At 50.3% G+C, this 15,252-nt stretch overlaps 2 protein-coding genes across 2 annotated transcripts; one reads left to right on the forward strand and one right to left on the reverse strand.

Moving 5' to 3' along the window:
- Positions 1–4,685: 4,685 nt before the first annotated feature.
- On the reverse strand, positions 4,686–8,146 carry LOC144200216 (uncharacterized). The gene is made up of 3 exons (XM_077722213.1): positions 8,130–8,146; positions 5,036–5,327; positions 4,686–4,973 (listed from the first exon to the last, which is right to left on the reverse strand). Exons 1-3 carry the CDS (start codon positions 8,144–8,146, stop codon positions 4,872–4,874), a joined length of 411 nt encoding a protein of 136 aa, XP_077578339.1. The 3' UTR covers positions 4,686–4,871.
- A 4,947-nt stretch (positions 8,147–13,093) lies between these two features.
- On the forward strand, positions 13,094–14,943 carry ackr5 (atypical chemokine receptor 5). Its single transcript, XM_077723047.1, has one exon. It carries the CDS (start codon positions 13,121–13,123, stop codon positions 14,144–14,146), a length of 1,026 nt encoding a protein of 341 aa, XP_077579173.1. The 5' UTR covers positions 13,094–13,120; the 3' UTR covers positions 14,147–14,943.
- The last annotated feature ends 309 nt before the right edge of the window (positions 14,944–15,252 follow it).

Consider the following 15,252-nt stretch of genomic DNA (forward strand, 5'->3'; position numbering starts at 1 on the left):
CGCGCGGAGGGGGGTGGGGCTACCCAAGTTGGGTGGCACGCAGTGGGGGGTGGGGCTACCCAGGTTGGGTGGCGTGCGGTGAGGGGCTTCTCCGGGTTGGGTCCTGCACGGTTCGCGGTGGGGGGGCTACCCGGGCTGGGTGCCGCGCGGTGGGGGCTACCCGGGTTGGGTCCCGCGCGGTGGGGGCTACCCGGGTTGGGTCCCGCGCGGTGGGGGGGCTACCCGGGTTGGGTCCCGCGCGGTGGGGGGGCTACCCGGGTTGGGTCCCGCACGGTGGGGGGCTACCCAGGTTGGGTCCCGCGCGGTGGGGGGGCTACCCGGGTTGGGTCCCGCACGGTGGGGGGCTACCCAGGTTGGGTCCCGCGCGGAGGGGGGTGGGGCTACCCAAGTTGGGTGGCACGCAGTGGGGGGTGGGGCTACCCAGGTTGGGTGGCGTGCGGTGAGGGGCTTCTCCGGGTTGGGTCCTGCACGGTTCGCGGTGGGGGGGCTACCCGGGCTGGGTGCCGCGCGGTGGGGGCTACCCGGGTTGGGTCCCGCGCGGTGGGGGGGCTACCCGGGTTGGGTCCCGCGCGGTGGGGGGGCTACCCGGGTTGGGTCCCGCGCGGGTGGGGGGGCTACCCGGGTTGGGTCCCGCACGGTGGGGGGCTACCCAGGTTGGGTCCCGCGCGGTGGGGGGGCTACCCGGGTTGGGTCCCGCACGGTGGGGGGCTACCCAGGTTGGGTCCCGCGCGGTGGGGGGGCTACCCGGGTTGGGTCCCGCGCGGTGGGGGGGGGGGCTACCTGGGTTGGGTCCCGCGCGGTGGGGGGTGGGGCTACCGGGGTTGGGTGGGGCTACCCGGGTTGGGTGGGGCTACCGGGGTTGGGTGGGGCTACCGGGGTTGGGTGGGGCTACCGGGGTTGGGTGGGGCTACCGGGGTTGGGTGGGGCTACCGGGGTTGGGTGGGGCTACCCGGGTTGGGTGGGGCTACCCGGGTTGGGTGGGGCTACCCGGGTTGGGTGGGGCTACCCGGGTTGGGTGGGGCTACCCGGGTTGGGTGGGGCTACCCGGGCTGGGTGGGGCTACCCGGGTTGGGTGGGGCTACCCGGGTTGGGTGGGGCTACCCGGGTTGGGTGGGGCTACCCGGGTTGGGTGGCGCTACCCGGGTTGGGTGGCGCTACCCGGGTTGGGTGGCGCTACCCGGGTTGGGTGGCGCTACCCGGGTTGGGTGGCGCTACCCGGGTTGGGTGGCGCTACCCGGGTTGGGTGGCGCTACCCGGGTTGGGTGGCGCTACCCGGGTTGGGTGGCGCTACCCGGGTTGGGTGGCGCTACCCGGGTTGGGTGGCGCTACCCGGGTTGGGTGGCGCTACCCGGGTTGGGTGGCGCTACCCGGGTTGGGTGACGCTACCCGGGTTGGGTGGCGCGCGGAGGGGGGTGGGGCTACCCAAGTTGGGTGGCGCGCAGTGGGGGGTGGGGCTACCCAGGTTGGGTGGCGTGCGGTGAGGGGCTTCTCCGGGTTGGGTCCTGCACGGTTCGCGGTGGGGGGGCTACCCGGGTTGGGTCTCGCGCGGTGGGGGGGGCTACCCGGGTTGGGTCCCGCGCGGTGGGGGGGGCTACCCGGGTTGGGTCCCGCACGGTGGGGGGCTACCCAGGTTGGGTCCCGCGCGGTGGGGGGGGCTACCCGGGTTCGGTCCCGCGCGGTGGGGGGGGCTACCCGGGTTGGGTCCCGCGCGGTGGGGGGGGGCTACCCGGGTTGGGTCCCGCGCAGTGGGGGGGGCTACCCAGGTTGGGTCCCGCGCGGTGGGGGGGGGGCTACCCGGGTTGGGTCCCGCGCGGTGCGCAGTGGGGGGGCTACCCGGGTTGGGTCCCGCGCGGTGCGCAGTGGGGGGGCTACCCGGGTTGGGTCCCGCGCGGTGCACAGTGGGGGGGCTACCCGGGTTGGGTCCCGCGCGGTGGGAGGGGCTACCCGGATTGGGTCCCGCGCGGTGGGGGGGGGGCTACCCGGGTTGGGTCCCGCGCGGTGCGCAGTGGGGGGGGCTACCCGGGTTGGGTCCCACACGGGGGGGGCACCCGGGTTGGGTCTCACGCGGTGGGGGGGGCTACCCAGGTTGGGTCCCGCGCGGTGGGGGGCTACCCGGGTTGGGTCCCACGCGGGGGGGGGGGGGGGGCACCCGGGTTGGGTCCCGTGCAGTGGAGTGTTAGAGGTGGTGGTGGTGAGGGTGGTGGAGGGGGGAAAGAGGTGGTGGTGGTGAGGGTGGTGGTGGTGAGGGTGGTGGTGGTGAGGGTGGTGGTGGTGAGGGTGGTGGTGGTGAGGGTGGTGGTGGTGAGGGTGGTGGCATACCTGTCAACCTCGAACCATTTGTGATCTTACCAAATTTTGTTTTCGCCCTTACATATATGTATAAATACATGGAAAATCTTACCACTTTACTTTTTTGTAAAAAATCACGAACAACAAGTAGAAAATGAAAGTAAACATAAACAAGGGAACAGGAAACGGAAATCACATGGTGAAAGTGTTACAAAACGAAATGTTTATCATGATCTTTTTTTTTTAGCCAATCAGAGGCGCCGGTACATATATCACTTGGCAGACATGCGTTTCCGGGAAGAAACAATGGCGGATGGTGAAAAATGGCTAGAAAGTGCCTTAATTTATTTTTTTTTCTCAAAATCACCGTTTAGCGTACCATTTTCATGTGTACAGCGTACCAATATAAAAATGGGCTTTCAGTTATACCAATTACGGCGAGAACGTACCAGTTGACAGGTATGGTGGTGGTGGTGAGGGTGGTGGTGGTGAGGGTGGTGGTGGTGGGAAAGTAGGGGAAGGAGGAGGTGGTGGTGGAGGGGAGGGGTGGTAAGAGGTGGTGGGGAAAAATAGAGATAGAGGGGGGGGGGGAAGATCGAGAGGGGGGAAGAGAGAAAGAGGGAGGGGGGAAAAAGAGAGAAAGAGGGAGGGGGGAAAAAGAGAGAAAGAGGGAGGGGGGAAACGAGAGAAAGAGGGAGGGGGGAAAAAGAAAGAAAGAGGGAGGGGGGAAAAGAGAGAAAGAGGGAGGGGGGAAAAAGAGAGAAAGAGGAAGGGGGGAAAGAGAGAAAGAGGGAGGGGGGAAAGAGAGAAAGAGGGAGGGGGGAAAGACAGAAAGAGGGGGGAGGGGGTAAGAGAGGGAGGAGGGAAAGACAGAAAGAGGGGGGGTGAAGGAGAAGGGGAGGGAAAGAGAGAAAGAGAGGGGGAGGGAAAGAGAGGGGGAGGGAAAGAGAGAAAGAGAGGGGGAGGGAAAGAGAGAAAGAGAGGGAGGGAAAGAGAAAGAGGGAGGGAAAGAGAGAAAGAGAGGGGGAAAGAGAGAAAGAGGGGGGAAAGAGAGAAAAAAAGGGAGAAAAAGAGAAAGAGAAGAGAGAGAAAGAGAGAGAAAGAGAGAGAAGAGAGAGAAAGAGGAGAGAGAAGAGAGAGAAAGAGAGAGAAGAGAGAGAAGAGAAAGAGAGGATAGAAGAGAGAAAGACAAAATGAGAAAGAGAGAGAGCGAGTGCGAACGAGCGAGCGCGAACGACAACGAGCGAGCGCGAACGACAACGAGCGAGCGCGAACGACAACGAGCGAGCACCAACGACAACGAGCGAGCACCAACGACAACGAGCGAGCGCGAACGACAACGAGTGAGAATGAGCGAGCGCGAATGAGCGAGAGCGAATGAGCGAGAGCGAACGAGCGCGAACGAGCAAGTGAAAAAGAGAGAGAAAGAAAGGAAGAGGAAGAGGGAGAGGGGGGAAGAGGAGGGAGAGAGAGAGGGAGAAGAAGAAGAGGAGGGAGGAGAAGAAGAGGAGGGAGAGAGAGAGGGAGGAGAAGAAGAGGAGGGAGAGAGAGAGGGAGGAGAAGAAGAGGAGGGAGAGAGAGAGGGAGGAGAATAGGAGGAGGGAGAGAGAGAGGGAGGAGAAGAAGAGGAGGAAGAGAGAGAGGGAGGAGAAGAAGAGGAGGGAGAGAGAGAGAGGAGAAGAAGAGGAGGGAGAGAGAGAGCAGCGGCGGTCGGGGGGAGAGAGGGGGAGAGAGAGGGGGAGAGAGAGAGAGAGAGGCCGTCGGGGGGGAGAGAGAGCGGCGGCGGTCGGGGGAGAGAGAGAGAGAGAGAGAGAGAGAGAGAGAGAGAGAGAGAGAGAGAGAGAGAGAGAGAGAGAGAGAGAGAGAGAGAGAGCGCGGCGGTCGGGGGGAGAGAGACAGCAGTCGGGGGGGGGGGGGGGAGCGGCGGCCGTCGGGGGAGAGAGAGAGAGCGGCGGCGGTCGGGGGGAGAGAGAGAGAGAGATGGAGGAGGCGGAGGTCCACGGGATGGAAGATGGAGGTGGCGGAGTTCCACGGGATGGGAGATCGAGGTGGGGGAGGTCCACGGGATGGGAGATCGAGGTGGGGGAGGTCCACGGGATGGGAGATGGAGGTACAGGAAGTCTGAGGAGATGGGAGATGGATGTGCCGGAGTTTGACGAGATGGAGAAGGATGTGCCGGAGTTCCAGGGGATGCAGGTCCAGGAGCGGGAGGTGGAAATCCAGGAGATGGAGATGAAGGTCCAGGGGTAGGTGTCCAGGTCCAGGTGGGGGTCACATTACCCAGCGGGGGGTGGGGGTCACATTATCGTTGGGGCGCCATATTACTGGACAATATTGCAGGGTTTTTAGGTCGAAAAAAAATAATTGTATGGTGAACTTTTTTAAAAAAGCCACAAGATGGCAGGAATAGACCGTATGACCGGGAAATATATTTTAAATCAAAGTGCATGGGAGGCATTTTGGGTTTCTAGACCAATTGCGGGTTATGTCATCAATCACGCCTACGAATAAACTAGTTTCAGGGTTATGGTTATAGTCAATTAAAAGTGCCGGAATACACTAAACAGAAAAACATTAATCAATTAGAAGAAACTTACATGAGACGACATCTTGAGACGACTTGCGTTGTTGTCCAAATGTGGCATTAAGGGTCTGCAGAAGTGGATGTGGCATTTATTAAGGGTCTGCAGAAGAAACTGTAAAGTAGTACAGGGTAAGAATGTGTTATACCAAACTAGGGGCTCACCTTCTTGCGCTCCTGGATGTTATTGACGTTGTCCGAGATGCTGGCGGAAGCCGATCTGATCCTTCCGGCCGTGGCGATGAGCGAGGCCCCAAAGCTGAAGGGCGCCAGGGCCAGGCCGGCGATGGCCGTGATCCCGGCTACTTTGGCCTTCTGGTGGAAGGTGGCCAGGCGGCTGGCCAGGTCGTGGAGCTTCACCACGTGCTGCCAGAGGACCTCGGCGCGCCCGGTGAATACCCTGTTGAAGACAGGCAGGCCGCCTCGGTTCACCTTGTTGGCCAAAGTGGCAAAGGACCTGTGGGGAGGGAGAGATGTCGGTTCCAACTTCCCTGGAAAACAGACGGATAGACGGCCTCCTGGCACGCCTACCGGGAATCGTCCTGGTCTTTAGATTCTTCATCTGACGACAACTCGTCCCACTCTGGATGACAAAATGGGGAAAAAAGTGCCATCTATCACATATAAACCGAAAGCCTTTTAATGACCGACTGTGTGTGTGTGTGTGTGTGTGTGGGGGGGGTGTCACCTCTTTTTGGGGCACCATATTACTGGACAATATTGCAGGGTTTTTGGGTCGGAAAAAAATAATTGCAGGGTGCACTTTTCCCAAACGGCCACAAGATGGCAGCAAGAGATCATATTACTGGGAAGTAATTTTCAAATCAAAGAGGATGGCTGAGTTTTTGGTCGGGAAAATAATTGTATGGTGAACTTTTTCAAAACAGCCACAAGATGGCAGGAAGAGACCATATAAATGGGAAATATTTTTTAAATCAAAGCGTATGGGAGGCCTTTTGGGTTTCAAGACCAATTGCGGGTTGTCATCAATCATGCCTACGAATAAACTAGTTTCAGGGTTAGGTTTATAGTCAATTAAAAGTCAAATCAATTAGAAGAAACTTACATGAGACAACATCTTGAGACGACTTGCGTTGGCGCCCAGAAGAACCTGTAAAGTGGTATGGAGTTAGAACGTGTTTCCCAAACTATTTACAGCTGCAGTAATTTTTACTTTGAAAAAAAATACAAGGCACAACAATTTATATTATCATTTAAAATTGACAATATATAGTGGTAGCTCAACATACGAGCAATTCGAGATACGGGTAAAATTTCAAGCAAATAATCTCTAGATACAAGACCAATTTCGAGATACGAGAAAGCAAGACATGTAGCTGTTTATGATTATTGTTGGGTTGTTGGTGCACTAGTCTTTTTTGCTGCATCTCTTTCATGTATAACAGTGTTTTCCCCCCGTCACTCAGCGCAAATGACGTAGCGATCTCTAATACGAGGAATATATATTACTTATCGTTGGCAAGTGGTCGTGAGTTATCCCATTGTGAGGACATTAGTGTGCATCATTTTCAGAATATTTTGAAGGGAATATGAAAGCAAACAGCCCATCGATGGTGAAAATCAGGTTGGAAGCGGGATAAACAGCCAACCCGGCTGGCCGGGAAAAGGAAGATATAAAAATGCAGAACAAAATTAGAATTATGTTTAGTGTAAGGTTAGGTGAAACTTATTTTCCAAGTTTATTTTAAAAATGTTATGTTTTGAAACGAGCATGTTGATGTGCAAAAGGGGTTGGGCTCCATCTCTCTCTCTTTCCCCTTCAAAATACGTATAATTTTAGTACTATTAAACATGTGTTACTTTGTCAATAGATGGTGAATTAGAAGAAATACAACATTTTTCCATTCTAATATCCTGTTGTTGTTTTTTTCCAGAAGGTGGGAAAGAATTAACGTCCAGCCGTCCGCCCCAACCCCTTTGAAATCTGTATACAGTGTTCTCGTTACCTCTGCGTCCTGCGTCTGATACGCACAGCTTTTCTTCCAGACGCAAAATTTCAAGTAATGTGCTTTTTTCGGACGCAAAGAAATTTTTATCAAAAAAAAAAAAAAAAAACACATATCCGATAGCAAACCAATTTATTCCACATAATCTTTGCGAAATAATTCTCGCGTGAACGAGACTAGCAGACACTAGCAGACGAAGGAGAGAAAGCGATAGCAAGAGTTTCGTAATAGTGTAAGAAAGATAAAAAATGTTTCAGAAAAAGCAAAACAGTCTGGATAGTTATTTCGCAGTTAAAAAATACAACTAGTAAGAAAAGAACTGCAGAAGATTCGATCGATGATCATGAAGCAAAACGGGGGAAGCAAGGAAAAATACGCACATTTCAAAAGACTTTTGGCTGCAAAGAGAGGAGGATCTACGAGCTGAAAGACTAGTACAATGATAAATAAACCCTAACCCTAAACCATATAATAAATAAATTAAATCTGAATGTTTATATATCGTTGCTTATGTTTTATTTGCATCCGTAGTATGTTGGGACTCGTGACAAGTTTCCTGGGACGCACAGTTTTCAGACAAGCGAATCCCTGGGACTCGCAGTGTGCCAATTGTAAAATTATCACTGTGTATAATTTAAGTACTACTATTAAACACATTTTAGTAATATTAAACTACTATTTTTGTGTTACTTTGTAAATAGATGTCGAACTAGAAGAAATAAAACGTTTTTTTCCAGTCCAATATCTTGTGTTTTGTTCTTCAGAGGGTGGGAATAAATTACCATCCCCCCCTCCGCCCTCATTTCTCTGTCCATGTCTCTCTCTCCCCCCCTCTCTCTCTCTCTCTTACCACTTCGAAATTAGATAATTTTAACACTACTATTAAACACATTTTAGTAATATTAACCAACTACATTTGTGTTACTTTGTTAATAAATGGCAGATTCGAGGAACGAACGAATGAACTTTTTTTAATAGTCGCCATTTTGAACAAAAGCCTCACGTCCGGAATGCTTACATTTAAATCACCAGTTTCGACGTCAATCACGCCTACCAAAAAAGTTACAGGTTAAAGTGCTACTAAAGTCGAATGAACTTCCCACTAAACGCAAATAAATAGAGAGAGATTCAATTGCGAGGAGAAAGCCAAACGCCGACCAGACATGGAGACCATGTGGTCAATACAGTAACTTACCACGGCTATGAGTAGGGCAACATTGCAACTGCGGCGCATGTACAACACAGAGATACAAATAGCCAACTTTAGAGTTATTATGATAGAATGTACTCACGTTCTTTTAAGGACCATACAGTCCAACTGGCTAACATCGCGCCGTTTGAGAGTAAAAAGGCGGCACAGGAAGTGACGTCATTGCGTCCCTTCAAAATAAGACTTCCGTTTTACAAAATAAAAAAAAAACTTTTATGTGGTTATTTAATTTCTCGCGAGATTTTATACAGGTTCACAGTTGTACGCCGTAGGGGCTATATCTTACATTTAACGTGCAAGTAGTATCACAACATTGCCCTTCGTAAGCAAGTATAATTACAATGATTAGTGATAACATTTAATGAATTTCATTTCATCTCTATAGTCTCAATTTTTTTATGACGTGCATCAAAAAGGTATCAGATTCTAAACAAGCTCTTAACATTTTGGTTGCTTGTTTATAAATTGAAGAGTTTAAAGATTGAGTTGACAGTCACACACTTCAAAATCGCTGTAAATAAATAAATAAATAAAAAGATCTTTTGCTTGCTAACTTTCTCTCTATATATATCTCTCTCTCACTTTCTCTTATAGTGGGCATGAATTTGAAAATTAGTGGATGGGGTTCAGATACAAAGGAATTTTCATATTAAGATTTTTTAAAGCTTGCTCGTCTTTTAATTAACATGATTTAGTACCTAGGCCTTGAGATCTTTGCGGTTTCTTGTGCAACTAGGAAGAAGGAATTATGGGTCTCAAGATAAGTGTGCAATGTATATAACATATACAAGACTTGGGTGATATAATAAACAAAGTACATGTTCAGAGTAAGTAATGGGAAAGGTTTGCAGACTGGTGAGAATATATATATATATTTTTTTTTTTAACAGTCACTTTACTATACATTTGGCACTTCATCTAAAATGTCTAAACCCTCCTTCTAGAGCTGGAATGATTATATAACTTGCCATTTTTTTCCACCCCGTCATTCAACCATATATTTCAATTCTCTGGCTATTGTACACTTTTCTATTTTTTAACAAGGGGGAGTAGCTGATTCTACTGTTATTAAGTTTTTACCTTAATTGAGGTATTGTGGTTTTGCAAACGATGAAAGAGTACAGTACACTGAATGTAAGTTTGAGTATTTGTCTTGGACCTCCCTCACTAAAGATCACATGTTTAAAAGTAGAAGGCCCAATCATCGGCCTGTCCTATATTTCACCCTGGGGTCCTGTCAGACACCCTCCTTTGATAAAGTCCATCTCCGTGACAGCAACATCTTCAAACTAACGGAAACACGGGACAGTGACGATGGTGTGAGCAACGGATGAGCTTGGCGACTAAATGGGCTCCACTTTGGCTTTTTCTCATGTGTTAGACTTTAAAATATTTTACCTGACTCCAATTCCTTAACTCTGTAGTCTCCAGTCTAACAATGGAGCGTGTTCAGCATCGGAGGAGACAAACCAGGGTTGAGCGAGTTTATCCACAGATGGTTTATTCCATTCAAATTGATTCATACAGAGCTCCGGGTCTCCCTCCCATAGAATAAGCCCGCTGAGTGTTGATGTCCTAAAGCGGAGGATGGAAAAGACATTGTCCAAACCCGCGTTTGCCCAGTTATAGTCCAACAAAAATGCATATTCATTCGCTGATTAATAATGAGATGTGGGCTGGTCCAGGGCTGCTGTGAGGGGTGGGTTTCTCTGGGCTCCACATCTTCCAGCCTTGAATCCACATCATCCAGACCTCTGTCTCCGCTGGTCCTATAAAGTCCCGACCCTCTGCCCTGCTCTTTGTTCCTCTGCCCTTTGAAGTCCTCCATCTGGTCTCTTATCAGTGTGAATCCTACCTTGAAACAAGAATCTCAGGAAGAGCCTTTTGTTAACATTGTAGTCGAGGAGTCTCGGACCCATCCTTCTGTTCATATTGTAATTGAGTTGGGAACCAGTGGCGACTCTAACACAAGACTGCCACAACAAAAGGAATGAGTAAAATGTGATATCAAAATGAAACAGCTATACTAAAAAGAATGAGTAAAATATGATATCAAAATGAAACAGCTATACTAAAAAGAATGAGTAAAATATGTCAGATTCTTCACATGACACAAAGATGATTTGATAAAAAATGCAGGTAACGGGGTTACCTGACATGGTGTTGTGGCGCACACGCACTTGCATTGATGAAAGGCGTGAGCGTGACTTTGGCCTTGGATGTCCAGTTGGCTTGGCTGGACGCAAAGGAGCCCGATGACAAGGACGCCGCGCCCTGCTCCGAGGTGGCCTTCTTGGGCCTCTGACCCTTGTATCATGACATTTAAAGCTTGCACCATGCATTGCACAAATAACAGCAACAGACAAATAGTAAATAACTAAATAAGCAAATAAGTAAGTAGTCCAAGTGCAGTCAGCAGAGAGGAGCGGCCTTGTTCTGTATGAAGTCCAGGATGAGTTCCATGAAGATGGAGTCGTTCAGCGCCAAGCTATTGAGGACGCACCACTGGCTGAGTCTACGGACTCAACAACAAACAAACACAAATCATCAATATAATCATAGGAATGATCAATCATAAATAGCAATGCCTCGACATTCGAGAGCACCAACTTACGAGCAATTTGAAATACGAGTAAAATTTTGAGCCAAGATTTATCCTGAGATACGAGTAAAATTTTGAGCCAATATTTATCTTGAGATACGAGTAAAATTTGGAGCCAATATTTATCTTGAGCTACAAGACAAATTTTGATAAACGAGAATAGAGTGGGCGCGAGGAGCTGCTCAGAAGAATATGGTGACCACTGTCTTCCTGGTCGCAACTCCCTCGTGTAATGTCTCTACGAACACTGGGCGTAGCGTTGCATTTTTTTCTGTTGTTTTTTCCCCGTTAGTCAGTGCACAATGGCGGAAGAGCGATGGCTGAAGAGCTTGCTCAATAATACGAGCGGAGTATATACCACTTCTCCTTGGCAATCGGCCGTGCGTTACCCAATGGTGAGGACATTTGTGTTGGTCATTTTGGGAATATTTTGAAGGTAAGACAAAAGCGAACAACTGCCGGTAGGTGGCATCTGAAAGTACGGTGAAGACAGGATTAAATAGGGCAAATAAAGGTATGAAAATTGGAAACAAAATTGGGATGAAGTTTTGTGCAAGGTTAGTTTCATCTTATCTTTGAGTGTGTCTGCATCGTCATCAAGTGCATTTCCATTTGTTTCTGGGACGAGCGCCTTGCCTTTACTTCTGGCTCTCTGCACATGCGATATCTTGGAGTTGTGCTTTGGGACAAATCTTGGTCCGGGACGATGAGGATGTGCGTGGTGGAAGTCGGCCACCGACTGTTATTCGTCTCATTTGTGCAATTTCTGCTGACCGGCCAGCCTTCCTTCCTTCCCGTCAAACGAGGGACAGCAGAATTTGCTGACCGCACGCAAGGCTCATCTCACTCACACAATCGAACAGGACATCCGCTGGAAGACAACAGGAGATTCACTTTTTTACCCATTAACGCTAAAAGGCCACCGATACGTTCCCATGTTCTAAAGTGAGAATCAATGCATCCGTGACAATATTTTCAAAATAAAATAAGGGATAAGGAAATGCATTTACTTTTCGGGTATTTTTGTAATTTGGGTCGATTTCCTATCGAGTCTGTCGTTTGCATGTAAAAAAAATTGTAACCTGAAAATGTTGTACCGGGAGGCATTCGTATTATTGACTTGACTTCTCTCAAAGAAATCCTTTTTAGCCAAAGACAAAGTGTACAATACCACAAATTTCTATCAGATATATTTTTTTGCTTTTCAACCTTTTGTTTCTTTGGAGATTTTTTTTTTTGTAAAACAATGGAGTACATATATTTTCAGATCAAAAGTTTTGGGATACCTCCATAAGGTCCTGAAGACATTTTGTAATTGTCAGCATTCCGACCCTTCCTGCCCGGGAGTTATGGCGCGCGTGCTTTGGTCTCGGTCAGGGGCGCCGCCGGGTGGGGTGGCGGGGAGGGGCATGGCCCCACGCAGAGCCTCGGTGCCTTTCGGGCGCTCAGTGGCTCATTCCTCTGCAACGGTGCATCACCTCAGCGCGGCGCCCGTCAGAAGCAGGTACTTTTCTAAACCTACTTTTCTAAAACGTCTCAAATACAGATCAGCGAATGAACGGAGCACTTTTTGCATGGTGGTCCATTGGCTTTCAGACAGCTCCAAATGGTTTAAATTATTGATGAACCTATCACCCCGCGTCTTATATCTAGAGAAAATATCACTTGAACTTCAAAAGGAGTTGCTTTATGTTCCATTGAATGGTTAAACCCCATTCAACAAAGTTGAAATCAAAACCAGAGAGTCCAAATATTTTGACTTTGAAATGTCTGGAAGTTTGGGTTTTTGGAATATTTCAGACTAGGCAAAGAAAAAAAATCCTTCAACCAACAGGAGAGATATTTTAAAACACGTCCTTCTTTCAAATGTATATTTCACTTTTGACATTTGGATGTTTTCGGTGAGAAAGTGGGTAGACAGTAAATATTCTTGGCAAAGGCAAACACAGTGGTACCTCTTTTGGTTCGGGAATTTCTGTCATCTGGAATCTTCCCAAGTAGAGCAGTACTTTATGTATCAATTCTCAAGTTGGTTCCACTGACCTCCGAAAATTTACAGCGACTAAAGCCTATAAAAAAAGAAGATCAAAGCATCACTAATGTATATGAAAGATGTGAAAAACACACCAAATTAAGAGAAAATGTTAACGGGATGTATTCAATGTATTAAAATGTAAAACAAGCATGCAAAATAAAAAAGTCTGTCCGTGCAGGTGAGAAGGGAAGGAAGCTAATGTTAAGCAATGAACAAAAAGATACCTCGAAACATGCTGAATTCAAAACAACTTAGCATTAAAGAGCTTACCCTTGTCCGTGCGTTGGCCCGCCTTCTGCCCGCCTTCTGCCCGCCTTCTGCCCGCCTTCTGCCCGCCTTCTGCCCGCCTTCTGCCCGCCTAACGCTGGTCCCGCTCACAGCCCGTCCGCCCACCCGCCCGCCCGCCCGCGCCTTGCAGTCGCCTGACTCCGCCGAGATGAACAACGAGTCGGGCAACGGGACGCCCTGGTTCGTGTCGGAGTGCACCCTCCGGCTGGACGGCGAGTGGCGGCGCGTCTGCCTCTTCCTGCTCTACCTGCTGGCCTTCTCGGCCGGGCTGCTGGAGAACCTGCTGGTGCTGTGGGTCAACTGGCGGCGGCGGCGCACGGCCGCCGGCGTCCTCTTCTGCGTGCTCAACGTCAGCCTGTCCGACCTGATGGTGAGCGGCGTCCTGCCCTTCTTCATGCTGGAGGTGACGGTGGAGCGCGTGTGGCTGTGGGGCCGCTTCCTGTGCAAGCTGAGCAGCCTGCTCTACGGCCTCAACTTCTACAGCAGCTCCTTCTTCCTGGCCGCCGCCACGCTGGAGCGCTACCTGGCGCTGTCGTCGCGGCCGGCGCTCTTCCGGGGCCGGCGCCGCTGGGCGCTCTGCGCCGCCGTCTGGCTATTCTCGCTCTTCTTGGCCCTGCTGGAGAATGTGCACGTGGATCTGCTGGAGTGGGACGAGCCGGGCTGCTTCATGCTACCCGAGGGCGACTACGTGGAGTGGTTCGTCTCCGTGGCCCTCCTCTGCCTGCTCTTCCAGTTCCTGGGGCCGGCCTCCGTCATCGTGGCCTGCAACGTGCTGATGGCCCGCGCCGTGCGCAAGGCGCCGCCTCCGCCGCCGTCGGAGGGCGGGGATGGACGCCGGCGCCGCCGGGTCTGGGTCCTGCACGTCTACTCGCTGATCTTCCTGGCCTGCTGGCTGCCCTATCACCTGGTCATGACGCTGATGATCGTGTCCGACCTGGCGCCGCACGCCTTCAGCTGCAACGTGGTGGAGTTTGTCTACTTCTCCTTCAGCATCGTGCAGAGCCTCTCCCTCTTTCACTGCGTGGCCAACCCCATCCTCTACAGCTTCCTCAGCGACAGCTTCCGCGACGACCTGCTGGACACCCTGCTCCGCCGCCTGCCCGCTCCACGCGGGCGGGCCGACCCGCGCAAGCCGAGTAACGGCAGCACGGCGCAATCTGACGTAGGGTCTTGAGCGCTGGGCCCGGCCTCCGGGAGGGAAAGTCCGCCCTCCTGCTCCCCCGGCGTCCAACGGATCCTTGTCCAGTGGCAGAAAGTCACCTGACTTAATCCGCGGCAAATATCAATTTAAAAAAAAGGCCACCATTGCATCAGTGGCGGTGAAACAAAATTCCAAAGAAAAAAAAGTCATCTATATAAAAATCAATTGATTGTTAGCAAACGGAAAGCACGCGAGTTTCTCTTCCAACCATTTAACAGGGGAAAGCTGGCTGCAACCCAAACCGTCAACCGGCGTGCGACTGGTGGCAGCGCAAGAAGGATTGGTCGCCACAGCTCTAGTATCTACGGCTGAGGTGGGCAAACGAGTCCCGGAGAGCCGCGGTGGGTGAAGGTTTTGGTTCCAACCCATCCAACGCAAACAGTTTAACCAATGAGCTTTGTGCTGAAAGAAGAAGCACCTGAGTGCAATCCACTGATTGCACTTCTAACATACTAGATTGGTGAAAAGTTTTCCTCTTATAGCTTGGAACAAAAAGCCAAATCCACTGCGGCCCTTTCTGGAATAGTTTGCCCATCTATGATCTACGGGGTCACTGAGAGAGATCCAAACTTGAGTCTTAGCGTCTCCTTCAAAAGCTCAAAATAAGCAATGAAATGGGTTACTGTGTAAATTGTGCCAGTTTTTCCTCTCCTTGTTTCACTGTAAATCAAATACAAATCCACTTGTTCTTGTTTTTTTGTGAAGCTAATGTAACGTGTTATTTCATGAAAGTGAAAATTGGCCGTTGGAATAAACATTTGGAAGCCTTTTTTTTCTTGTGTTGATTTTTTTTTTTGAAATCCAGTCCCGATGCAGTGAAAATGACAGAACTTTTGAAAACGTACCTTATGGAGCAGCACTGCCAATTAGGTCATACGCAGCTGGGTATGATGACAATTAGGCTTTTGTCGAGTCAATGATGATGACAAAGCCAATGTCCAATTAATATTATTATTATTTTTAATTAATGAATCCCCCTCCCAAAAAAATAAAAGCCCACTCAATTGTTTTTACTAAAAGAATAAATTTTATTTCAGCACTGTAAGTCGTTTCCCAACCAGTACAAACATGACTGCCAT

Source organism: Stigmatopora nigra, chromosome 1 (genome assembly GCF_051989575.1).
Source record: "Stigmatopora nigra isolate UIUO_SnigA chromosome 1, RoL_Snig_1.1, whole genome shotgun sequence".
Lineage (NCBI taxonomy): Eukaryota > Metazoa > Chordata > Actinopteri > Syngnathiformes > Syngnathidae > Stigmatopora > Stigmatopora nigra.

Bases quoted from the DNA above. Each gene is read 5' to 3' on its own strand.
- ackr5 (XM_077723047.1), top strand. From the start codon at position 13,121: ATGAACAACGAGTCGGGCAACGGGACGCCCTGGTTCGTGTCGGAGTGC.
- LOC144200216 (XM_077722213.1), bottom strand. The intron at 4,974-5,035 runs GTGAGCCCCTAG...TTTCTTCTGCAG, and splicing joins ACATCCAGGAGCGCAAGAAG to ACCCTTAATAAATGCCACAT.